Source organism: Lathyrus oleraceus, chromosome 3 (genome assembly GCF_024323335.1).
Source record: "Lathyrus oleraceus cultivar Zhongwan6 chromosome 3, CAAS_Psat_ZW6_1.0, whole genome shotgun sequence".
In the NCBI taxonomy this organism is placed as follows: domain Eukaryota; kingdom Viridiplantae; phylum Streptophyta; class Magnoliopsida; order Fabales; family Fabaceae; genus Lathyrus; species Lathyrus oleraceus.
The window spans coordinates 473,606,745-473,633,726 of record NC_066581.1 but is presented as its reverse complement, the minus strand read 5'-3'; the positions used below and the strand labels follow the sequence as shown (position 1 = coordinate 473,633,726).

Genomic DNA, 26,982 nt, shown 5'->3' with positions numbered 1-26,982 from the left:
TATATTGTCTGTCTGATATGGCTGTATGTAAGCATAATTATTGTTTAGGCTTATTTATCATGTCTGGCTAAATAAACTTAGATATCGGTATGTAAAGTAAGCGGAATGAAGGAATCAAAACTAAGTTGGTTTAAATTTATTTAAAAATACAATCACTCTTTTTATGGTCTAAATTTACAGAATTAACACCAAAGTTTTTGTACGAGAGTAAAAGACATAAAGAAGTTAAAATCAATAGAACGAAAGTTTGAGCTTTTAACTGGACAGTGTAAATTGGACATTAATTTTAAATCAGGGCGAAAGCAATTTTTAGAATTAATTAAATTCTAATCATTTTCAAAAAGTATTTTTAAAGGTTAAATGTGAGGACGAGAGTTAAGCATTTAAGTTTAATTATATAATCTAAGTCAACAGAGCGAGAGTTTGAGACAAGGGTGTTTAAATGGTTAGTATTTTCTTAAAAAGAGTTTCTATAGATTCTATTATTTTCAAAAAGTGATTTTGGACTTAACTAATTAGTGACAGCGCATGTTAATATAAAGTCATAGTCTATTCAACAGAGCGAGAGTTTGAGAAAAGGCTTTTAAATTAATAGTGTCTACTGAAAAGATTTATTTTAAAACTACGAAACCAACGAAGATTTGATTCCCTAATTACGACGAACTACATACCGATATCCGCTATATTTTATATTTAATCTAGATCTTATATTAGTTTTACTTTTCCCCCTAATCATCAAAGTATCATCTGCCTTAGCTTTACGAAGTAACCTTAGAAAAACGGTATATCGATTCATAAGTCCGTGTGGGATCGATATCTTTTAAAACTACGCGATAGAACTGTGCACTTGCAGTTAATACCCCAATAGACTCATAAAGTCGCGATCAAGCTTCTCTAGACTGGGATATGAGTTTGGAACGTACTAAGACCCGGTCATGGAGGGACCTATGTGAGACTTTTTTGAAACAGTATAAGTATAATCTTGACATGGCTCTGACGAGGATTTAGTTACAGAACCAAGCACAGAGATCTAATGAAACCTTTAAGGAGTATGCTCAATGTTGGCGCGAGATGGCGTCCAAGGTCCGACCAGCATTATCAGATGATGAACTTGTGGATATCTTCATGGGTACGCTCCAAGGGATGTATTATGAGAAGATGATTGGAAGTTCGTATACAAACTTCGTAGATATGGTAACTATTGGTGAACATGTAGATAATGGGCGGAAATCAGGAAAGATCACAGATACAACCGCTCTACAAACAACGAACAAGAGGTCGCATGGGGGCTTCGCAAAGAAGAAAGAGGGGGAGGCAAATGTTGTGACGGCAAATGCCCACCCCAATATCAGTTTCCGATGGCCCCTATGTCGTACTATCCATATTCGTATGTCGCTGCAACTCAGTATCAACAACCACAATGTCAATATCAACCGCAGAAAGGTAATAAAAAATTAGCACCTACTCAGAGAAATCAGAACCAACAGTACAATCGTGATAACAAAGGACAAGGTCGAGGTCAGAATAACATAAACAGTTTTTGTAATCGTCCCCAAATTGATAAGATTCAGGTACCGTATGCAGAACTGATGCCATATTTGATCCACGTAGGCGCTATCGTACAGAAGGAAATACCTGCAGCCTCTCCTCCGTTCCACCCTAAGCATGATCCTAATCCTTCGTGTGCTTACCACGCCAAATTTATAGGGCATTCTACAGAGGACTGTTGGACCCTCAAATATAAGGTCCAAGATTTCATTAATCAGGAGATCCTGTCCTTCTCTGAGGAAAAACCCAATGTGAATATGAATCCCCTGCCCAATCATGGTAGTTCAGAAGTCAAGGCCGTAGTCGAAGAGGAAACAACTGAGTCCGTACTGAGAGTCGATGATGTAAAGACTCCGCTGTTAGTTGTATTGAAGAAACTTGATCAGTTTTGGTTTCTAACAATTATACATGATGATTGTGCAGTATGTGAGTATGACCTAGACAATTGCGATGAGTTAAAAGGTTGTATGCAAGAGCTAATGGATCAGGGTTTGATACAATTCTCCAAGTCCAAGGCAGTAGAGGAAGTTGCAATAATCGAACCAACTATCATTATGTATAGGAAGAAGAAGGTTAAAGCTCCTCCCAAGAGGATTCAACCAATTCGTTTTCGTGTTCCCAGTCTGTTTCCATATAAGAATACCAAGGCAGTGCCTTGGAATTATGAAACGACAACATATTTGGGAGGAAAAGAAATTCGTATTCCTGACATTGAAATCATCAACATCGTTGGAGCGGGAGGCATGACTCGCAGTGGCCGTGTATTCGCTCCAAAATACACTCCTAGAGTGTCTCCATCACCCACAGTTATCCCGCATAAGGAGAAGGTCATTCCTACTCCAACTCCGCAGGCAAGGGCAACTGTACCTGCCACTCCGAACATGACAATTGTTCTAGTGCCGACGAATGTTATTGATAACAAATCTGCAGAATCAGAAGTGTCTAAAGGTAAAGGGCCGATGGTTGAGAATGAGAAAGTTGAAGATCACAAGAAGAGCATCACTTTTGAGGAAAGCCAGGAATTCCTCAAATTGATCAAGAAGAGTGACTTCGAGATCGTCGACCAGTTGAACCAGACTCCCTCCAAAATATCCATTTTGTCTTTGCTGTTGAGTTCTGAGGTTCACCGTAAAGCATTGCTGAAAGGTCTGAATGTCGCTCATGTGATGTAAGATATCACGGTCGATAAGTTTGACGACGTGGTTGCTAATATCACTGCCATTAGGTATTTAGGATTTAATGAAGCAGAACTACCTCCTGAGGGAAATGCCCATAATAAATCACTACACATTTCGGTCATGTGTACAAACTCTCTTCTATCTCGAGTCCTCATTGACACTGGTTCTTCGCTTAATGTATTGCCAAAATCTATATTAAGTCAATTACAGTTTAAAGGGCCCAAGATGAGGACCATCGCACTGATTGTCCGAGCTTTTGATGGTTCCCGAAGACAAGTTATTGGGGAATTTGATTTGCCCATATGTGTTAGGCCTCACCAGTTCAGCATTACCTTCCAAGTCATTGATATCAACCCAGCTTACAGTTGTTTGTTGGGCAGGCCATGGACTCATGCCGCTGGGGCAGTCACCTCTATGTTGCACCAAAGGCTGAAGTTCTTGATTGATGATAAATTGGTAATCGTGTATGGTGAAGAGGATCTATTGGTTAGCAAACTCTCGTCATTCAGATATGTTGATACAGATGAAGGGATTGTTGAGATTTCTCTCCACTATTTAGAATTTGAAGAAGTCAGTTCTGCTACCGCCAATCATAACCAACCATCCGCCACCGTCCTATCTTCAGTTAGAAGCATCAAACACACATTGGAGAAAGGCCCACTTCCCGGTTGGGGTAAATTTGTTGACGTGGCAAAGAAGCGCGATAGATTTGGTATCGATTATCACCTAACAGCACGCAAGGCAAGCCCAAAGGAAAAGCAGTTCAACCCAGTCAAATTCAGCAGCGTCGACTTTCAAAACGATCATACTGTGGCAATCATTGGATAATCTAATGGCAGCAAACTAGAGACACCTAGCCTCATACACATATGTCCTCCAGGGTTCAAGCTCCCCAACTGGACGACTACCATGATTCCCATGGTGTACTCGGAAAAAGTGTAATGCATTTTGTTTTCTTGATCCCTCGTCCTCGCCCGAGACGAAAGTATAGCTTGTAAGGGCCTCTATGTTTAAAAGTATTATGTGAATAAATAAAAAGTACTTTTTGCATGCAAAACTTGTGTTCCCTTTTCTTTCAGTTATTTTTACTTTTTCACTAAAACAACAAAATGGCAAAAGATTTCTTTTTCTTTTTTCCACTTTATCAAAAAGCATACTAAAAATAAGCTCATCATATGCAGAGCAAACAAAACTATTGATTACGATATGGCAAAAATCAACTGTAATTCTGGATTTCCAATCAACCAAGCTGAAGATGATAGTGAGGAAGATTGTGAATTACCAGCTGAACTAGTACGACTCCTTGAGCATGAAGAGAAAGAGATTCAGCTGTACAAAGAACCAGTGGATGTCATCAATTTGGGTTCTGAAACCGATAAAAAAGAAGTAAAGGTTAGGGCATCTCTTGCCAAGCATGTACACTCCGAGTTGATAGAGTTATTGCACGAGTATGTTGACGTCTTCGCTTGGTCGTATCAAGATATGCCAGGGTTAGACACCAGCATCGTTGAACATCACCTGCCACTCAAAACTGAATATCCTCCCGTCAAGAAAAAGCTCAGAAGGACTAGACCCGACATGGCACTCAAGATCAAGGAAGAGGTTAAGAAGCAGTTTAATGTTGGCTTTTTAGCCATTTCTGAGTATCTGCAATGGGTTACTAATATCGTCCCAGTTCCGAAGAAGGATGGTAAAGTCAGAATGTGTGTAGATTACCAAGACCTCAATAGAGAAAGTCCAAAGGATGACTTCCCTTTGCCTCATATTGATGTTTTGGTTGATAATACAACTCAACTTTCCGTCTTTTCTTTCATGGATGGGTTCTCCGGGTATAATCAGATAAAGATGTCGCCAAAAGATATGGAGAAGACAACTTTCATCACACCTTGGGGAACTTACTACTACAAAGTAATGTCGTTCGGCCTGAAGAATGCAGGGGCAACATATCAACACGCCATAGTAACCCTCTTTCATGATATGATCCATGAGGAGATTGAGCTTTACGTGAACGACATGATTGCCAAATCCAGAACTGAATAAGATCACATGGTGAACCTGAGGAAATTGTTTGTCAGACTCCAAAGGTTTAAATTGTGCCTAAATCTCGCTAAGTGCACTTTTGGGGTCCGACCCGGTAAACTCTTGGGTTTCATAGTCATTCAGAAGGGTATTGAGGTTGATCCTGACAAAGTTAGATCCATCTAAGAAATTCCATCTCCCGGAACAGAAAAAGAAGTCTGAGGTATCCTTGGTCAACTTAACTACATCTCCAGATTCATATCACATTTAACAGCTACCTGCGAACCGATATTCAAACTATTGAGAAAGAATCATTCGATTGTATAGAATGACGATTGCCAAGCGGCATTCAAAAAAATAAAAAAGTACTTGCAAGAACCACTAATCCTGATACCACCGATTCCTGGTAGGCCCCTCATTATGTACCTCACAGTACTCGATGAATCTATGGGTTGCGTTATGGGCCAACATGACGGCACAGGCAAGAAGGAACATGATATTTACTATCTCAGCAAGAAATTCACTGAATGTGAGACCAGATACTCACTTTTAGAGAAGACTTGTTGTGCATTGACTTGGGTTGCTCGACACTTGAGACAATATATGATTTTCCATACCACTTTATTGATATCCAAAATGGATCTGATAAAGTATATCTTTGAAAAGCCTGTTGTTACTGGTAGAATTTCCCGGTGGCAAATGTTGTTGATCGAGTATGATATTCAGTATGTGACCTAGAAAGCAATAAAGGGGAGTGTTCTATCTAACTACCTTGCTCACCTACCTGTCGAAGGTTATCAGCCATTGAGATTTGACTTTCCAGACAAAGACATTATGTTTATCATAGACTTCACTATGCCAGGCTCCGAGATAAGACCCGAGGAAGGTCCCAAACCAGGATCGCGATGGACGCTCGTGTTCAACGGTGCTTCCAATGCTCAAGGCCATGTCATAGGTGTTGTTATCACTTCTCCAACCGGTTTTCACCTTCCATTTACCGCTAGACTATGTTTCGACTGCACCAACAACACGACAGAATATGAAGCATGTATCTACGGTTTGGAGGCGACCATCGATTTAAGGATCAAAATTCTTGAGGTATATGGTGACTCAGCTCTGGTAATAAGTCAAGTAAAAGGTGATTGGGAGACTCGGGATAACAAGTTGATACCTTACAAGGAGCATATCAGAAAACTGTATATCCTACTTTGATGAAATATCTTTTCATCATATTCCTAGGGAAGAAAATCAGTTAGCAGATGCTCTAGCTACGTTGGCGTCTATGTTTAAAGTCAAATGGAAGAATGAAGCACCAACTATCCATATTGACCACTTAGATGAACCAGCGCATTTTCTAGTAATTAAGGCCGATCCTGATGATAAGCCTTGGTTCTATGACATAAATACATTTCTGGAGAAACAGTAGTATCCCGAGGGTATATCTATTACTGATAAGAAGGCTCTGAGAATACTCTCTTCCAAGTTCTTCCTAAATGGTGATGTGTTATACAAGCGAAATTATGATTATGTACTGCTCAGATGCATGGATAGACACGAAGCTAGTACGATCATAAAATCCAGACATGAAGGTTGCGAGGGTGTACATGTAAAAGGTCCTGCTATGGCCAAGAAGATCCTTCAGACTGGGTATTACTGGACAACAATCGAAGTTGAATGTTACAACTTTGTTAGAAGATGTCACAAATGTCAGATATATGGTGACAAGATCTTTGTGTCACTGACTCCGTTGAATGTTTTGACTTCTCCATGGCCTTTTTCTATGTGGGGTATTGATATGATTGGGATCATAGAGCCTAAAGCTTCCAACGGTCATCGATTCATCCTGGTTGCCATCGACTACTTCACGAAATGGGTCGAAGTTGCTTCGTATGCCAATGTCACTCGACAAGTGGTTACCCAGTTTATCAAGAAGGAGATAATCTGCCGTTATGGGATACCTAGCAAGATCATCACTAGCAATGCCAATAATCTCAAAAACAACATGATGAAGGAGTTGTGTAAAGAATTTAAGATTGAGCACCATAACTCTTCACCCTACCGGCCCAAGATGAACGGCACCATAGAAGCAGCTAATAAGAACATCAATAGAATCATCCAGAAAATGGTTAAGATGTATAAGGAATGGCATGAGATGTTGCCCTTTGCTCTGCACGATTACAGAACCTCGATTCGCACATCCACTAGGGAAACTCCATACTTGTTGGTATATGGGATGGAGGTTGTCCTACCAATTAAAGTCGAGATCCCTTCACTCATAGTCATCATGGAGGTTGACCTCGATGAAGCTGAATGGGTTCAATCACGGTATGACCAGCTGAATCTGATAGAAGAAAAGCGTTTTATGGTCGTTTGTCATGGTCAGTTGTACCAAAGGCGTCTCAAACGAGCTTTTGATAAGAAAGTTCTTCCTCGTGAGTACCGCACATTGGAACTCGTGCTCAAAAGGTATTCTACTATTCACTCAGATCCTCTAGGCAAATGGACTCCTAACTATGAAAGACCTTTCTTCATCAAAAAGGCCTTCTCAGGTGGGGCTCTAATCCTCACAACAATGGATGGGGAAGACTTGCCATCGCCAGTGAATGCAGACATAGTCAAAAAATATTATGCCTAAAAAGAAATGACGAAATCCCACTAGATTAATCTTCACAAGATTGATCTAGGAAAAAATGGCTATCCTGATGGACCAAAAATTGAAATGTCCAAGCAAAAGTTAGGGATAAAGACATTGAGTATGATCCTTGAGCCCATTACGCTACAAGCTAGATATCAGATGGTCAAAGAACAATCCAATCACTGTCAGTCGTAGCAAGGTCTCGAGATTCAGATTCTATAGTAGATGACAGCCTATGTTGTAATCAATGTAAAAAATACAAAAAAAAAGTTGTTTCCCATTGCCATTTCATTTATTTTTCAATTTTGGCAACACCTTCATCAAGGTTGTTTGCATCTTTGTACACATTATATGTACAGTTTCATATCAATAAAATTCGGTTCATTTCATCAAGTACTTTTTTTCTTTTTCTATATTTTGTATGCAAATAACTAACTTCTCTTATTCACATAGGCTACACTAAAGGAAAACATTATGCATTATTGTAAAACCCCGACGCACTTAAAAGATGACTGGTAGTTCGAAAATTGTCTTACTTGAACACCTATGACATCTAAATGACTGCCCTGTTGGTTGTTATGCCCGGTGTCCTTCAGCAGATAGGTGAATTCTGGACAACAGTGTCACTACCTGGATCCTACAATACTAACCTTCCGATCATCGATGATGAGTCGGAGTTCCCACCATAATAAAGAACCATATTCCCCGCAAATGACATATGTATGACCAAACAAACATGCACGCATCATGGAAAAAATCATACATCATGCACCATGCATATCATAATCTCTACCATGACGCCCTACATATAGTGAAGACCTGTTCAACCACAGTGTGACCACCCGTTCAACCAAATTTTTGGATACGTTAGTATTTAATCCTCTTCTACCTTGAATACCTGAAAAGCTCCCGCAATTCCTATATTACGGTTCAAGAAGATTAAATAGGGGCAGTTGTTGTACCCCAAAATTTGCCTCCCCACTTTTTGTCATATCTCCATCCAATCCTTGACTAGGGTTCAGTTGCATACATTAATAACTCATGCATAAGCACCATTCATTCCTTCAAGGGATTACCATGAATTCCAAATGCTTGGCATGTAGAGCTAGGGTTTGTTTGTGCAATAACTTGAAATGTGTGGCTTGGACTTGCACTAAGGCTCAGGGGCCTCCAAAACCCTAATCTCTTGATGATGGGGGTCATGGAGCTTTGGCTTTGCTTGTGAAGCATCTTGGTTGATTCAAAAACATGCCTTAGGTAACCCCAATCAAGGAAGGTTTGGTCCAAAGGTATCTTATAACTTGACCATTCATCTTGATGGTCTTCAAACCCTAGTTTCACCCTATTCGTCATCCATTGTGTGTTTTGTAACACCCCGATAAAAATAAGATAATTATTTAATTTAAGTTAATATTATATTTATTAATTTAATTAAATAATTGGAATTATTGGAATAATAATTATTGGAAAATATATATAAGTTGGAAATAAGGAAACAGAGTTCCATTTTGGTGAAAAGAGTTTTCACGTGAAAACAGAGAAGCGGCTCAAAAAGAGGAAAAGGGCAAAGAGGCAGAGCAAGAGGAAGAAGGTTGGAGAAGAGAAGAGCTTGAGGCTAAAGGATTGCCGGATTAACTCAGGTAAGGGGGGTTTATCGTCGTTTAATGGGTATTATGGGTTAACATGTAATGGGTAGTGATAAACCGTTGAATTGACCCTAATTGGGATGTTGAATGCTGAAAAATTGTGTTGGATAAGTTGTGTTAAAGCTGTAATTGAATCTGTATTTGTGTGAGTTGCGATTTCCCGAACGTATAGCTTTTTACGGAATCGGAATCGGAGGTCCGGAAGTCCTCCAACGGCGGAAAATGCGGAGAATTCTGCATTCTGCTTCGTGTTAGCGCAGGAACAGCTTTCTGTCTTGCGTTAACCGGTTAACCCAGGGTGTTAACCGGTTAACACTGTTAGGAATTGTGAGGTATTGCTGTTTTGCTTGCGTTAACCGGTTAACCCAGGGCGTTAACCGGTTAACACTGTTGTGATTTCTGAGAAATTGCTGTTCTGTCTGCGTTAACCGGTTAACCCAGGGCGTTAACCGGTTAACACTGTTGAGTTTTGCCAGAAAGCGTGTTCTGTGTCTGCGTTAACCGGTTAACCCAGGGCGTTAACCGGTTAACACTGTTGGAAATTGGAAAAATTGATATTTTAATGTTGTGAACATAATTGGGGATTGGCCTATATCGGTGTGTGATATAGTAGGGATTATTTCCCGTTGTTTTGAGTAGGATAGGTATTAGTAGAGTGTGCTAATACTGTGATTGAATTATTTGGCATGACATGATATGATTATGTGATAAATATGCTGATGATGTGTGAAAATATGCATAATGTTGTGAATGTATATATTATGCATGTGTTGGTGAATGGACTGTTTTATGGCTTAGAGTGTGAGCATATGTCCATTGTGGATTGTTGTTGATGATGTTGCATTGCTAGGTGAATTAGCATGCATATTGTGGCCTTTATGGTGGTAGCTAATTCCCATGGTGAGGAATTAGTGAGTAAATCATTGTAGATTGTTGTTGATGTTTGCATGCTAGGTGATTGGCGGGCATAGCATGGCCCTTGGGGTGGTAGCTAATTCCCATGGTGAGGAATTAGTGAGTGAGTCACTAGGTCTCAAATGAGTGGGACTAGTGGGCTTGGTAGCCGTATCTGGATTTGATCGGTGAGGTGAACTATATGTTCACGAATAGTCGGTACCGCATGCATGGAGTCTCATTGCATAATGTATGTATGGCGTATAATATGAATGGAGTATTCCAATATTATACGTGTGTTTGTATTGGCATTGGGTATGAGTATGAATTGTGTTGGTATTGAGTATGATATTTGAGTTGATGTGCCGTTACCGAATGTGTGATATGATTAGGGTGATTAATGTGTTATTTACTTAGCATTACATGATATTTTATAATGCTTATTATATCGATTGAGGAACTCACCCTTACAACTATTTTTCAGGTAACGAGCAGTGATTGAGTAGAAGCTAGTGCTTGGAGTCTAGTGTAGTCTCCTTAGTGGGTCATGCTCTGATAGATGTAACATCGGGATGGGATGTTTTACCTTGTTGAATAATTTTACATGTAATGTGTTACATGTTTTGCATGATTGATTTGATTTCTATCCGCTGCGTATTGTGCAAATGCTTTATGTTTTGAATTAAGAAAAGAGCATGACAGTTATTATGGTGAATGGTTTGAAATAATTGTGTGACACCCTTAATTGCATATTTACTCTGATAGATATATATATATATATATATACATATTGTTATTTTAATTAAATATTTGGGGTATTTTAGAAGGGTGTTAGATTAGTGGTATCAGAGCATAGTCGGTCGAGTCGAGTCGTAATTATTCTGTTTCCCCTGTACGGGATAGGTGTTGTGTAAACCTATCAGTACTTATTGTTTTAGCTTGTTGGGTTTTCAGAATAGAGATGGCTGGAAGAGGTAGAGATGATGTTGCAATTGCTGAGGCTCTGGGTATGCTAGCTGGAGTACTTGGAGGGAATCCGAATGTTGTGGGAATGGGAGCTACTCGTCAACTGAGTGAGTTCCAGAAGAATAATCCTCCAATGTTCAAGGGAGCATACGACCCAGATGGCGCTCAGAAGTGGTTAAAGGAGATCGAGAGGATCTTCCGAGTGACTGAGTGTGCCGATAACCAGAAGGTCAGGTTCGGTACGCATATGCTGTCAGAGGAAGCAGATGATTGATGGGTTGCTAACCGCACTGAGTTGGAATCTGCTGGGAATGCTGAGATCACTTGGGCGGTGTTCAGAGAGAGATTCCTGAGGAAGTACTTTCCAGAGGATGTCAGAGGAAAGAAAGAGATAGAGTTCTTGGAATTGAAGCAGGGCAATCGGTCTGTTACTGAGTATGCTGCTAAGTTCACAGAGTTGTCGAAGTATTACACTCCCTATGATGAGGCTACTGGGGAATTTTCAAAATGTGTGAAGTTTGAGAACGGGTTACGTCCCGAGATCAAGCAGGCTATTGGGTATCAGCGGATTAGAGTGTTTTCCGATTTGGTTGACTGTTGCAGGATTTTTGAACAGGATACCAAGGCTAGAGCAGAGAGCTATCAGCAAAGGGTTGATAGGAAAGGCAAGAATCAGAATGATCGTGGGAAACCATATGCAGCTGGCAAAGGTTTCCAGAGACAGAGTGGGATGAAGAGGCCTAGTGGGGGAGACTCTAGAGCCCCTGCTAAGTGTTACAGATGTGGTCAGGCTGGACATCGTGTCCATGAATGTACCAGTGCTGAGAGGAAGTGTTTCAAGTGTGGAAAAGGTGGTCATTTGGCTGCAGAGTGCCAGTCGAAGACTGTGACTTGTTTCAACTGTGGAGAGTTGGGTCATATTAGCCCACAGTGTCCTAAGCCGAAGAGAGAGAACCATTCGGGAGGCAAGGTCTTTGCTTTATCGGGTTCTGAGACTTCTGCAGATGATCGTTTGATCTGAGGTACGTGTTATATTAATGGCTTTCCTCTTGTAGCTATTATTGACACCGATGCTACTCATTTCTTTATATCTTTGGATTGTGCTGTGAAACTTAAGTTAGAGATATCTGAGATGCATGGAAGTATGGTGATTGATACTCCTGCGAAGGGTTCAGTGACTACTACTTCAGTTTGTTTAAATTGTCCTTTGAGTATTTTTGGTAGAGACTTTGGGATGGACCTAGTGTGTCTTCCACTAGTGCAGATTGATGTTATTCTGGGTATGAACTGGTTGGTGTGTAACCGAGTTTATATCAACTGTTTTGATAAGACTGTGATCTTTCCTGAGATTGAGGAAGGAAAGGATTTGTTTCTATCAGTGAGGCAGGTGAATGAGGCAGTAGCAGATGGGGCAGAGTTGTTTATGCTGTTAGCGACTGTGGAGGCTAAATATAAACTGGTGATTTGCGATCGAGCTGTGGTGTGTGATTTTCCTGATGTGTTTCCTGAAGAAGTGAATGAATTACCACCAGAGCGTGAAGTTGAGTTCTCGATTGATTTGGTACCTGGTACTAGGCCGATATCGATGGCTCCGTACCGTATGTCTGCTGTTGAGTTAGCTGAATTGAAGAGTCAGCTGGAAGATCTGTTGGATAAGAAATTTATTCGTCCGAGTGTGTCACCGTGGGGTGCACCAGTGTTGTTGGTTAAGAAGAAAGAAGGTACTATGAGGTTGTGTGTGGACTACAGGCAACTGAATAAAGTGACGATCAAGAATCGGTATCCTTTGCCGAGGATTGATGATTTGATGGATCAGTTGGTTGGTGCGAGTGTGTTCAGCAAAATAGATTTGAGATCGGGGTATCATTAGATACGTGTGAAAGCTGAGGATACTCAGAAGACTGCTTTCAGAACAAGGTATGGACATTATGAGTATTCTGTAATGCCTTTTGGTGTGACTAATGCGCCTGGAGTGTTTATGGAGTATATGAATAGGATCTTCCATCCGTACCTAGATCAGTTTGTTGTGGTGTTTATTGACGATATTTTGGTGTATTCGAAATCTGAAGAAGAGCATGCTGAACATTTGAGAGTGGTTTTAGGAGTTCTACGAGAAAAGAAGTTATTTGCTAAACTGTCTAAGTGTGAATTTTGGTTAGAAGAGGTTAGTTTTCTTGGTCATGTGATTTCAAGAGATGGTGTTGTTGTTGATCCTTCTAAGATAGAAGCGGTATCTAAGTGGGAAGCTCCGAAGTCAGTTTCTGAGATAAGGAGTTTTCTTGGTTTGGCTGGTTATTATAGGAAATTCATTGAGGGATTTTCTAAGTTGGCGTTACCGTTAACGATGTTGACTAGAAAGGGGCAAGCGTTTGTTTGGGACTCAAAATGTGAAGAAGGTTTCCAAGAGTTAAAGAGAAGGTTGACTACTGCTCCTATTCTGATATTACCGAGTTCGTCGGAATCATTTGAGGTTTACTGTGATGCTTCATTGTTGGGTCTGGGTGGTGTGTTGATGCAGAATAAGCAGGTTATAGCTTATGCTTCGAGACAACTGAGGGTTCATGAGAGGAACTATCCGACCCACGATTTAGAGTTGGCAGCTATGGTTTTTGTTCTGAAGTTGTGGAGGCATTACTTGTATGGGTCAAGATTTGAGGTTTTCAGTGACCATAAAAGTTTAAAGTATTTGTTTGATCAGAAAGAGCTGAATATGAGACAGAGGAGATGGTTAGAGTTTCTGAAGGATTATGACTTTGGTTTGAATTACCATCCGGGTAAAGCAAACGTAGTAGCTGATGCATTGAGTCGGAAATCATTGCATATGTCTATGTTAATGGTTAAGGAATTGGATTTAATTGAGCAGTTTAGAGACTTGAGTTTGGTGTGTGAGAGTACTCACAATAGTGTTAAATTGGGAATGTTGAAGTTAACGAGTAGTATTCTGGATGAGATTAGAGAGGGTCAGAAATCCGATGTGCTTTTGGTTGATAAGTTGACTCTAGTGAATCAAGGTCAAGGTGGTGAATTCAGAGTTGATGAGAATGGTGTTTTGAAATTTGGTAATCGGGTGTGTATTCCGGATGTTACCGAACTTAAGAAGAGTATTCTTAAGGAAGGACATCGTAGTGGCCTGAGTATTCATCCTGGGGCTACGAAGATGTATCATGATTTGAAAAAGTTATTTTGGTGGCCGGGAATGAAAAGAGAAATTGCGAGTTTTGTTTATTCTTGTTTGACTTGTCAGAAGTCAAAGATTGAGCATCAGAAGCCATCTGGGCTAATGCAACCGTTGGCTATTCCAGAGTGGAAGTGGGATAGTATCAGTATGGATTTTGTTTCTGGTTTACCGAGGACAAATAAGAATTTTGAAGCTATTTGGGTGATTGTAGACAGATTGACAAAATCGGCTCATTTCATTCCGATCAGAATGGATTATTCGTTAGAGAGACTAGCTGAGTTGTATATTGAGAAGATTGTAAGTTTGCATGGTATTCCGTCGAGTATTGTTTCGGACAGAGATCCTAGATTTACATCGAAGTTTTGGGAAGGTTTGCAGAAGGCTTTGGGAACTAAGCTGAGATTGAGTTCTGCATATCATCCGCAGACTGATGGTCAGACTGAGAGGACGATTCAGTCACTAGAGGATCTTTTGAGGGCTTGTGTTTTGGAAAAGGGAGGTGCTTGGGATTGTTATTTACCTTTGATTGAGTTTACCTACAACAATAGTTTTCATTCGAGCATTGGTATGGCACCGTTTGAAGCTTTGTATGGTAGGAGATGTCGGACGCCTTTATGTTGGTATGAGTCTGGTGAGAGTGCTGTGGTTGGACCGGAGATTGTTCAACAAACTACGGAAAAGATTAAGATGATTCAGGAGAAGATGAGAATTGCTCAGAGTCGTCAGAAGAGTTATCACGACAAGAGGAGGAAGTCACTTGAGTTCCAAGAGGGAGATCATGTGTTTCTTCGTGTTACTCCGATAACTGGAGTTGGTCGAGCTTTGAAGTCGAAGAAGTTGACACCTCGATTTATTGGTCCTTATCAGATTTTGGAGAGGATAGGGGAAGTAGCCTATCGTATCGCTTTACCGTCGTCACTTGCGAATTTGCATGAGGTTTTTCATGTGTCTCAGTTGAGGAGGTACATTCCTGATCCGTCGCATGTTGTCCAAGTAGATGATGTACAGGTGAGAGATAACCTGACTGTTGAAACATCACCTATGAGGATCGAGGATCGAGAGTTGAAGCAGTTGCGGGGTAAAGAGATTGCTTTGGTGAAGGTAGCTTGGGGAGGACCAGCAGGTGGCAATGTGACTTGGGAACTTGAGAGTCAGATGAAGGAGTCTTATCCGGAGTTATTCGCTTGAGGTATGTTTTCGAGGACGAAAACTCTTTTAGTGGGGGAGAGTTGTAACACCCCGATAAAAATAAGATAATTATTTAATTTAAGTTAATATTATATTTATTAATTTAATTAAATAATTGGAATTATTGGAATAATAATTATTGGAAAATATATATAAGTTGGAAATAAGGAAAAAGAGTTCCATTTTGGTGAAAAGAGTTTTCACGTGAAAACAGAGAAGCGGCTCAAAAAGAGGAAAAGGGCAAAGAGGCAGAGCAAGAGGAAGAAGGTTGGAGAAGAGAAGAGCTTGAGGCTAAAGGATTGCCGGATTAACTCAGGTAAGGGGGGTTTATCGTCGTTTAATGGGTATTATGGGTTAACATGTAATGGGTAGTGATAAACCGTTGAATTGACCCTAATTGGGATGTTGAATGCTGAAAAATTGTGTTGGATAAGTTGTGTTAAAGCTGTAATTGAATCTGTATTTGTGTGAGTTGCGATTTCCCGAACGTATAGCTTTTTACGGAATCGGAATCGGAGGTCCGGAAGTCCTCCAACGGCGGAAAATGCGGAGAATTCTGCATTCTGCTTCGTGTTAGCGCAGGAACAGCTTTCTGTCTTGCGTTAACCGGTTAACCCAGGGTGTTAACCGGTTAACACTGTTAGGAATTGTGAGGTATTGCTGTTTTGCTTGCGTTAACCGGTTAACCCAGGGCGTTAACCGGTTAACACTGTTGTGATTTCTGAGAAATTGTTGTTCTGTCTGCGTTAACCGGTTAACCCAGGGCGTTAACCGGTTAACACTGTTGAGTTTTGCCAGAAAGCGTGTTCTGTGTTTGCGTTAACCGGTTAACCCAGGGCGTTAACCGGTTAACACTGTTGGAAATTGGAAAAATTGATATTTTAATGTTGTGAACATAATTGGGGATTGGCCTATATCGGTGTGTGATATAGTAGGGATTATTTCCCGTTGTTTTGAGTAGGATAGGTATTAGTAGAGTGTGCTAATACTGTGATTGAATTATTTGGCATGACATGATATGATTATGTGATAAATATGCTGATGATGTGTGAAAATATGCATAATGTTGTGAATGTATATATTATGCATGTGATGGTGAATGGACTGTTTTATGGCTTAGAGTGTGAGCATATGTCCATTGTGGATTGTTGTTGATGATGTTGCATTGCTAGGTGAATTAGCATGCATATTGTGGCCTTTATGGTGGTAGCTAATTCCCATGGTGAGGAATTAGTGAGTAAATCATTGTAGATTGTTGTTGATGTTTGCATGCTAGGTGATTAGCATGCATAGCATGGCCCTTGGGGTGGTAGCTAATTCCCATGGTGAGGAATTAGTGAGTGAGTCACTAGGTCTCAAATGAGTGGGACTAGTGGGCTTGGTAGCCGTATCTGGATTTGATCGGTGAGGTGAACTATATGTTCACGAATAGTCGGTACCGCATGCATGGAGTCTCATTGCATAATGTATGTATGGCGTATAATATGAATGGATGTATTCCAATATTATACGTGTGTTTGTATTGGCATTGGGTATGAGTATGAATTGTGTTGGTATTGAGTATGATATTTGAGTTGATGTGCCGTTACCGAATGTGTGATATGATTAGGGTGATTAATGTGTTATTTACTTAGCATTACATGATATTTTATAATGCTTATTATATCGATTGAGGAACTCACCCTTACAACTATTTTTCAGGTAACGAGCAGTGATTGAGTAGAAGCTAGTGCTTGGAGTCTAGTGTAGTCTCCTTAGTGGGTCATGCTCTGATAGATGTAACATCGGGATGGGATGTTTTACCTTGTTGAATAATTTTACATGTAATGTGTTACATGTTTTGCATGATTGATTTGATTTCTATCCGCTGCGTATTGTGCAAATGCTTTATGTTTTGAATTAAGAAAAGAGCATGACAGTTATTATGGTGAATGGTTTGAAATAATTGTGTGACACCCTTAATTGCATATTTACTCTGATAGATATATATATATATATACATATTGTTATTTTAATTAAATATTTGGGGTATTTTAGAAGGGAGTTACATGTTTGACACTCTTGCTTGGCCATTGGTCCTAGCCCAAGTATTTGGTCCTATAAAACTTCCATCCTTTGCTTATATCCCTTGGCATTTCATCTGGTTAAGTCCATCCAAGTCCATTCCATGACATTTTCAATGCTTAGTGTTTGACCTATGGATATTTGGTTCATGCTTATCATTGTTTATGCAAGTCAAGGTGATTCATGTTATTGGTTTATTCAAGCCATTCACATTCATCCAAAGTCATATTCATGGTCCATTTCAATCATATCCATTCAAGATTCAATCATATTCATTCAAAACCATTTTTTTTATCATTTTAATCCATTCAAACCATCATAATCCACTACATTAATCATTACATGGAAAAATAAAATTTTTGACAACTTTGACCAAGTGTTGACTTTGGTCAACAATTGACTTTTTGGTCAACTTTGACCAAAGTCAACCCACCCTTTTTTTACCACCTAAGACCTAATCTAACCCACTTTTCGTTGATTCATCATTTAAAGGCCACGTTGATGTGCTTTTGCCTTGTTTCTTCATTTCCAAGTAACTTGGCCCATTTTCAAAATCATGCTTACCATGCCATAACTTGGTCATTTTTGCCTTGCCAATCATGACTCTATCTTGATAGACATGGTCTTGCATTCACAATAACTAAAGACTCTAATCACATGACCAAACATTGCACTTATGACTAATTTGACCAAATAATGCACACGAATGTTGGTTTGGAATTCACCTTGACACACCTCACACTAGCATGGTCCTGCAACAGCAAAAAACAAACTCCCTGCAAAACAAAGTCAAAACCAACAAGAAGCATCATCAATGCATAATCCATAAGTGTGTGTCAATGACCAATCTACTATAAGCACAAGCAAGCAAGACCTATTGCAAACTTGCAATCAACCTATCACCACCGTGTAAGCTATCTGCTGCCAAAGTTTGTTTTCCATGGATGTTGTTGTTTATTATTTTATTTTGTTTGATTTTTTGAGAAAACATTAGAGACATAATGGAGAGCTTTCTTTGAGAGAGGCAAGAGGTGAATCGTGAGAGAGAGGGAGAAAATTTTAAAGCTGGGTTTTGTTTTTAAATTTTTGTTTTGTTTTCTTGTTCATGTTGTTGTTATAAGGATGCAAACTGTGACAACAAGAAGGGGATTTTGTGATATTTGACTTTTTCTTCCCCCCAGCCCCCAAACTTTTTCACGTGTCGTCTCCTGAGTGAGGGGGCTTAATTTTTTTAATTTTCTTTTCTCTCTATCTCAACACATTATCATTATCACCGTCCCACGGTTTCCTTTCTTCTCTATTTTTTAATTTTATTTTATTTTTTTTAAAATTATATTTAGTATATTATTATTATTATTATTATTATTATTATTATTATTATTATTATATCTATTATTTATTATTGTTATTATGATTAGTATCATTATTAGTATTAATATTACTATTATAATTATTATTATGATTATGATTATTATTATTATTATCATTATTATTATTAATTATTATGATTATTATTATTATTATTATTATTTTATTGATTATTATTTTATTGATTATTATTATTGGATATTACTATTCTTATTATTTATTGAATAATATTAAGTATTATTATTATTATTTATTGTTGTTTATCATTATTGTTAAATTTTATCGTTGATCATTATTTGTTTTTATTTACCTTTATTAATTATTATTACCATTATCATTTACAATAATAATAATAATTATTGATTATTGATAATTACTATTATTTATTTATATTAGTTATCATTATTATTTATTATTATTATTATTGTTTATTATTATTGTTATTTATTATTTATTTGATTAAATTGGTTTTTTTAAAAGTGTTAAAAGGAAAATTTATTTTATTTGTCCCATTGATTTTTCACAAATGCATGACAATTTCAGAGTTAAAAATTCAATTTAATTTCAGAATCTGCTTGAACGCATAAAGTTTCATTGACTGACCTCAGATAGGGTGATTCCTTCGTGAATCTCTTAACGATTGCTTAACATATCGCTAAATTCTTTAGTTTAATTATCGTTTATTTTTATTAAAAAAATATTGTTTAAATCATCGGTTTTTCACAGATGCATTGCAATTTTGGAGTTAAAAATTCAATTTAACTTCATAAACTGGTTGAACGCATAAAGTTTTGTTGGTCGACCTCAGATAGGGTGATTTCTACATGAATCATTTTACGATTGTTGAACATAGCGCTAAATTCAGTAGTTCAAAACTCTGATTTCATTTTTGGTCCCTTGGCTTTCTCTTGGGCTTTCTTACAACAAGATTTTTGTTATTTATATTTGTTTATTGAGTTTGCTTTTGTTAAATTATTATATTGTATCCTCATTCGACAAATTGTACCCTCATTCCCGTAATGTGTAATAAGCTTATCGTTTTCCTTTATTGCCATTGTATTAGTTAATTGTTAACTCAAGATTAAAATGAACACTTTCAAAAAGAACAAAAAACAAATACTCGATCCAACATCGAGCAATTTTCCCAAATTAGAATCACTTCCACTATCCACTTTTCCAATCATTTTCAAACCTTCAAATCATTTCATCTCATTTCAATTATACGCAAATAATATAAACCTCGATCAAACATCGAGCGCCTTTTTCCTAATCAAATCCAAATTACTTAATCATACTTAAACACTATTTCGAAAAGGATGAAAAGGGAGATGGTCTACAACCTTCGATTCCTCTCCTCGATTGTTTGGATACAAGTTGGCTTACTCGGTCATTCGAGCAATCGCCATCCATTAGAAAACTTCTCATCCAATTGACTTCAAACCGTTTTCATAACAAACTTAAGTCAAACTCATTTTCCTAATAAACTTGGAAGAAAAAGGATGTGGTCTAGAGTCTTCTATCCACTTCCCCGGGTACTTCAATACGAGTAGCCTTACTCGGCTATTCGAGTATTTGTCATCCATCCAAAATACATTAACCTTATCTAAATCCTTTTGCAATTGAGGATGAAAAGGGAAATGGTCTAGAGTCTTCTATTTCTCTTCTTGATTACTTGGATACGAGTAGCCTTACTCGACCATTCGAGTAATTATCATCCAAAAAAACACTCAACAAATCAAACTTGTTTTCTACCCTTGCGCGACATCGAAAACCATTTCAGAAATGAGTATGCTTTATCCATATTGACGTGAAATAAACAAAGACTTCTGCCTCCAATAGCGAGCAAGAAGTAAAGTTTTAGTCACTCGATACGTCTAAAGGATCACTCTTCAAAAGCAATCAACCCAGTAGTTATTTGTAAGTAGAACTACGCAGCCTTGAGCTCTCCATAGCACCTGGAGATACGTAAGAACAGGATTGAGAAATCTTATCACGCACACCTTAAATAAATTTTTTCTTTCTTTCTTTTTCTCCTTCACTAAGTAGAAGAAAACAATTAACATCACTAACACTCTATCGCAAACCTAACTAAGAGGTTCCCATTGAGTACGGCGAATGTGAGGGGTGCTCGAACCTTTCCCTTGCATAATCGACTCCCGAATCCGAATTTAGTTGCGACGACCATTTTATTTATTTTTTCTTTTAAGGATTTTATCGATATTTCCCCTTTCCTACTTTAGAATAAATAAAGTTCGGTGATAACTTTGTTCGAATATCTTTTCTACGAGCATGTAAACGCTCTGTGAAGGATTGTGTTTTTCGAGATACGACAACTATCTTCAATCAGTCTAAGATTTATTTTGGTTACCAGATTAAGGAAGATTGATTTTTAAAAGGATTAGGGTCTAGATGAATGAAAATGAAAAGATGGAGAGAGAAAAGACTTTATCTCTCATCATTTCTCAATTATTGTTTTGTATAATAGCACGTGTTACATGCATATATCGGAAAAAGAAAAAAAAAAGACATATATGTATATTTACTACCCAAATGGTGTGACCGAGAGTTTCTTGCTATTATCATTGCTCGTTCATTTATGACTTCAATTAAAACAAATTTTTTGGTATCAAATTAGCAATGGAAAAAAAATATAGTTGTATTTAGTTAATTAGTTCCTTATAATTCTTTATAATTATAAATATTTTATAATTTCTCATTATAACTCTTGTTTAATTTTTTATCTTCTTCTTAGAGTATAACTTTATTTTTTAAGTTCTTCAACTCTTTAATATATTTAGTGATTTTTTTATTGATTAATCTCTAGTTTCAGCTTTTGTTGGATATGTAGGTGTTTTTCAACTTCTATTCTTATATCTCAGTTGACTTTAGAGCTCTCATTGATATAGATATTCGAACAAAGCCAATTAAAAATATTAGGAGTCTTCACTCATTTTATATATTGAATTGACTTAAATAAAATTCTTATAAATTTTAAATAAGTTGAATAACAATTTTAAATAATATTCTTGTAAATAATTTATAAGTTAAATAAAAGTCTTCACTCATTTTAAATAATATTCTTATATTTACAAGAAAACTCTATAAACTTATTCATGTCAATAAGTCAATAACAATCTTAAATAAAATTTTAAATTTCAAAACATAATAACTTATTAATGCTTATAAATTAATAAAAGTTGGAAAAGTAATATTATAAACTAATAACTAATATATAACCTAAACAAATATTACATTGTATATAAATAGTTAAAAATAAAAGATATAGTAGAAAAATAGAAAATAATGTGAAAATTTAATTTCATCTTTATTTGCTAATATAGGCTTTTTTTTCTTTCAAATAATGAGATTCATGTGAAAATATTATTTCATTTTTCTTTGGTAACATGATTTTTTTTCAAATCTTTTGTTAATTTATAGTATGATTTTATTGTATAATTAACTTTCTAAAATTTTAAATTTATTATATTAATATACTATATAACTAATAATAAATAAGTTTAATGAGAATGAATTACAGAAAAATCTTATAATGATAGAATATATGATTCTCTTTTCTTTGACTAAATTAAACATTAAAAAATTCATGGTGTATTTGGTAAAACTACGATCCTAATAGTTTTGAAAGGTTATATATATATATATCTGATTCATAAAATTTAACAAAATTTTATTTTTTTCAATTTTAATATTATTTAGTTATTTTAAATAACTAACATAATTATAAATATTAGTAAAATCAGATTTAAAAATAGGAGCACTAATACTTGAAAAATGAAAATAGAGGATCAAAATTAAAATTAAGCTAAAAAAATCAACATAAAAAGATCAATCCGTTGGATCAAGAAACCCATTTGGTTCATTGGTCTAACTAGTGAACCGACCGGGTCACATCGATTTTTACAGGGTCAATTGCAACTATGGTCTAATGACCTCACTAGACTGCTCTACCCTTCAATTTACGGTCTAACCGATTTGACCGACCATAACGGTTAGAGTTTTAAAATACTAATATAACCAATTGTTGGAAGATATTAAATTGACATTGTATCATGGGAACAAGAAAATCTATTTGGGTTTAACTTTTTTAGTTGGAAATTAAGCCCATCAATGTGTACCTTATAAGAGCATTAAAATTGTGTTCCTTGGGGATAGATGTTGGACCAGATGTCTGAGACAACTTGTCTAACTTGTTAAACCAGTTGTAACACAATATGATAACAATAAAGAAACAAAGTAAAACAATAAAGAACACAAGAGAATTAATAACTTAGTTCGGTGCAAACAACAACTACGTCTAGAGGGCATTATACCAAAGAAAGGAAGACCGTTTTTTAATACAATTAGTACAAAGTGTCTTAGAAGAACAAACTTATTGTTCAATGTCCCTCTTCTTAATTCTACCCTAGGTGTATTTCTATTTAGGTATCCCCCTAAATATGAGAACGACCTCTCACTTTTTCTCAATCACTAACCCTAGCAATCAACAACAATAATAAAAGTGATCAATATTGAATCACAACTCAACTACATAAACCATCTACTATGCCTTATGATATGAATTAAGCAATAGTGTGGTGTAAAATTAACACACACAAAATACTTAGCCTAAAGCATAAATTCACACTCAATGCTCGTAGTCTTCAAGGAGTGAAAGAGTCTCTCTATATAGTAATCCATAGGTGGGTTTTTCTCCTTGGTTTATGGAAATGATCTCGTCCAGATTTGATGAAGATTCACTTAGGATTTGTTTATCCAAATAAGCTCCGTAAAAATATTTGATTTGGTTTTAATTCAAATTCAAATCTCCTAAATTTAAATTTAATTAAATAGTCAAACAAAATATATTGCTAAAATATAGCAACAACCCTTGTTGCACAAGTAACAGATAACACACTATAGTCAGTTGGAAAAATACACGCATACAATAACAACATTGTCCTGCAGATAAAAGCCACATGGTGGGATATTTGTTCCCACGTGTGTCATTTCTTCACAAACGCGGATGGGGAAGATGTGCCATAACATCTAGAACATTATGTCCAACATGAGTTCATACCATGTTGTTTTGCATAATGTGGTGAACTCAAAAAGGAACAACAATCACCCCCTTTGACAAATTTTGACAAAATAACATTCTTCATAAACATACAAGATGTGCATCATAAGTTACATATTAAATACATCACACACAAAGCAAGCAATAACAGTAGTAGAATCATCAGCAGCAACATACATCAGAGCAAACACACAACAATAGCAAAAGACATAAGATACGTTGTTGATATACATCATCCAATCAGATACATAATGATGCTCCCATAAATAGTTAACACATGCAATCATTCAATATTAATTAGTAATGAATGCAGATAAAGTTAGTAGCCAATAGTCAAGATTCAGAAGCTACTGCTGACACATAAATAAATCAATCACATCATTCACACAGAGTTGAGGGCTAGATGCTTCAGCATGTGTGCACACAGATTTAATTAGTAACGACAGTACTAAGCACATCAGAGTCAGTCATCAAATATCAACACTCATACACCAACTCATAAAATCACTAGTAAGTCAATAGTCACACCACTCCACTCCACTACACACCATTACTCCCCTTTTCTCCCCCATAATTTGGCAAAGGTATGGTCTAGAAAAAATCAGCCAGTCAGTCAGCACAGAGGTTAGTATGTTAGAAAATACACATATCAGATCAGAAGTATACAAACTTCAATCATAAGGACATATGTTGAACAAGATGATAGAGCACCAATATAGTTATTGGTAACAAAACCATGAGGCTATCAATCCATTACATATCCAGAATAAGGAAGCAAACTATGCCCAAATACAAGGGGGAAAACTAAAATAAACTTCCAAACTGAGGGTAAGCAAGACCTTCAACATTACAACACAATCCTTCCACCGAAATAGAGGAAAGTGACCTAATCTTCATCAGCATCTGAATCAAAATCACTTGCTTGAGCATGCTTCCTCCTCTAGGACTTCATCTTAGTCACAAATTTCATGCCAATCACAGAAGCTCCACTAGATGGTCCCATATCCAAAATAGTTGCAAAAGAAGTGGAACCAACTCCCTTGGTCTTATTTTTGTCATCCTCAAGAAATTTATCAAAAACATTATTGATATTAATTCCCTTGTTGGAGGAATGCATCTTCGGATTCTCATAATTTTGACTCGTATTGAAAAATTAAGTACTTGAGGGATAAAAGAAAGAACATTTTTCTAAAAGGAAGATAAAGATAAGTGTAAGTTGCCCTTGCTTGTAACGAAGGACCAGATAAATAGAGAGTTTGAAAAAGAATCAATCAACCTCATTTCACATGAACCATAGAGCATAAGAGAGAGATATTGGCTTGGTCTCCTTGCACGCCTCCCTATCTTTGACTGCTATAGGCAGTCACGTATGTGTCGCGACACAAAAAAATATCATAGCGTACAGACTCTCAAAATAAAATAGAGTCTCCACCGAAGTTTTTTTAAGGCAAAACGTCGATAAAACCTTTAAAGAACAAAAATATGCTCATCGCAAGCAAATTCAGGTTCGGGAGTCGATTATACACAAGAAAGGTATTATCACCCCATACATCAGTTGTATCCAACGGGAACCATTTATTTAGTTTTGCGAACGTGAGTGCTAGCGTAATGTCTTTTTCTTAACATGAGGTATTTTTTCATAAAAACGATCCCTCTATCACTTGAAGAAGTATAACTAGTAGTAGATAGTGAAATAACACGAGTTAATTGTCCTTTGAGATTTTCAATTTCACATTTTAAAGTTTGACAAGTAACACACTCTACTTTTTCTATCTTTTCAACTAAAGTGTCAGAAACTGTCATACCCCAAAAATTACCCATCATTTTTCCTAAAAAAAAAAAAAAAAAAAAAAAAAAAAAAAAAAAAAAACAAAAAAAAAACAAAAAAAAAAAAAAAAAAAAAAAATTTTTTTTTTTTAATTAATTAATTAATTAATTAATTAAATAATTAAAATAAATAAATAAATAAAATATAACAAATTATTTTGGACTTGGGTCTCCCTCATTCCAAGCCCATTACCCACGAAATTAGTCTATAAATACTGAAGTTTCAGTAGGGGGAGTTACACTTGGAGTTACACTGGGAGATTCACTGGAGAAAGAAGGAAGAGAAGCAAAACACTCTGAGGTTTCCTTGGAACAAAACCTTGAGGAAAAAGAAAGAAAGAGAACAGAGAAGGACGGATAGAAACTTTGGCATAGGAACCCTGCCTACCCGGAGAATTCAGAGTAAAGAAACCCTGAAGGCAGCCCATCTGCACCGAAGCCATCGCCGTCCAATTCCCGCTGCCTAACTTATTCCGATACTACAAGTGGTCAATCCCTTCAACCTTGAATTGGCAAACAGGTTTTGCGTATCTCTATTGTTTATACTTTCAATTGGCCATATCTACATATATAATGCATCATGATTAAATGTTGATATATAATTTGCTTTCGTATGGGAATTTAAATATGCCTGAATACCCTGAATGTTTGACCATGTTATTCCTGTGATAAAATGCCATAAAATTCAAAGTTCCTAACATGGGGCTGTTTTCAAATTCAAAATCCGTGGCCTTCGCTAGGCGAGGCAGAGGCGAACGAGACAGTAGCTGACTTTTCTATTCTGTTTTTTTTATGTTTTATCATAGCCATGCATTATTCATCCTATCCTATTTATTGTTGTGATATTTCTCCGGTGTAATCTTCGATTGCACCCTGATTTGGTGTTCTGACATGTTTCTTTTTTTGAGTTTCGTAAAGGTTCACATATCCCAGGAAAAGGTTATTGGCTAGGTATTCCACTTTATTTGTGGGATACCCTTGTGGAGTTTCATCCTAAATTAACTTTTAATGTATTAATTTCTAATGTATTAATTTTTTAATATATTATTTTTAATAATTTTAATGTGGAGTTTCATCCTAATTATATAATTAATTGTAAAACTTTGCCTTTGAATAAGTGATCTTGGACCTCTCTTTGTTGCCTTACGATTACGATATTACGGTCATGTCCCGCGAACGTGGGGATACCCTTAGCAAAGACCCTTCGGTTAAATCATCATAAAATAAATTATAGTCCCTCGGATGTTGCCTTCGAATATACAACTTTGTCCCTCGATGACCCTCCGATGTTGCCTACGGTTAAAAGATGATAGTCCCTTCGAATGCTAAGATATCCTCGTAACTGTTGCCTTCAATGACCTATCGATGACCCTACGATGACCCTTAAACATCCA

The 26,982-nt window shown here is 36.9% G+C and overlaps 1 protein-coding gene across 1 annotated transcript; it reads left to right on the top strand.

Annotated features, from left to right (window-relative positions):
- The first annotated feature begins 1,071 nt into the window (after nucleotides 1-1,071).
- On the top strand, nucleotides 1,072-2,720 carry LOC127131705 (uncharacterized). The gene is made up of 2 exons (XM_051060621.1): nucleotides 1,072-1,443; nucleotides 1,572-2,720. The coding sequence occupies exons 1-2, from the start codon at nucleotides 1,072-1,074 to the stop codon at nucleotides 2,718-2,720; spliced, it is 1,521 nt and encodes a 506-aa protein (XP_050916578.1).
- The last annotated feature ends 24,262 nt before the right edge of the window (nucleotides 2,721-26,982 follow it).

Coding starts and splice junctions, on each gene's coding strand:
- LOC127131705 (XM_051060621.1), top strand. CDS start 1,072: ATGGCGTCCAAGGTCCGACCAGCATTATCAGATGATGAACTTGTGGAT. Junction 1,444..1,571: donor TCAATATCAACCGCAGAAAG/GTAATAAAAAAT, acceptor GATAAGATTCAG/GTACCGTATGCAGAACTGAT.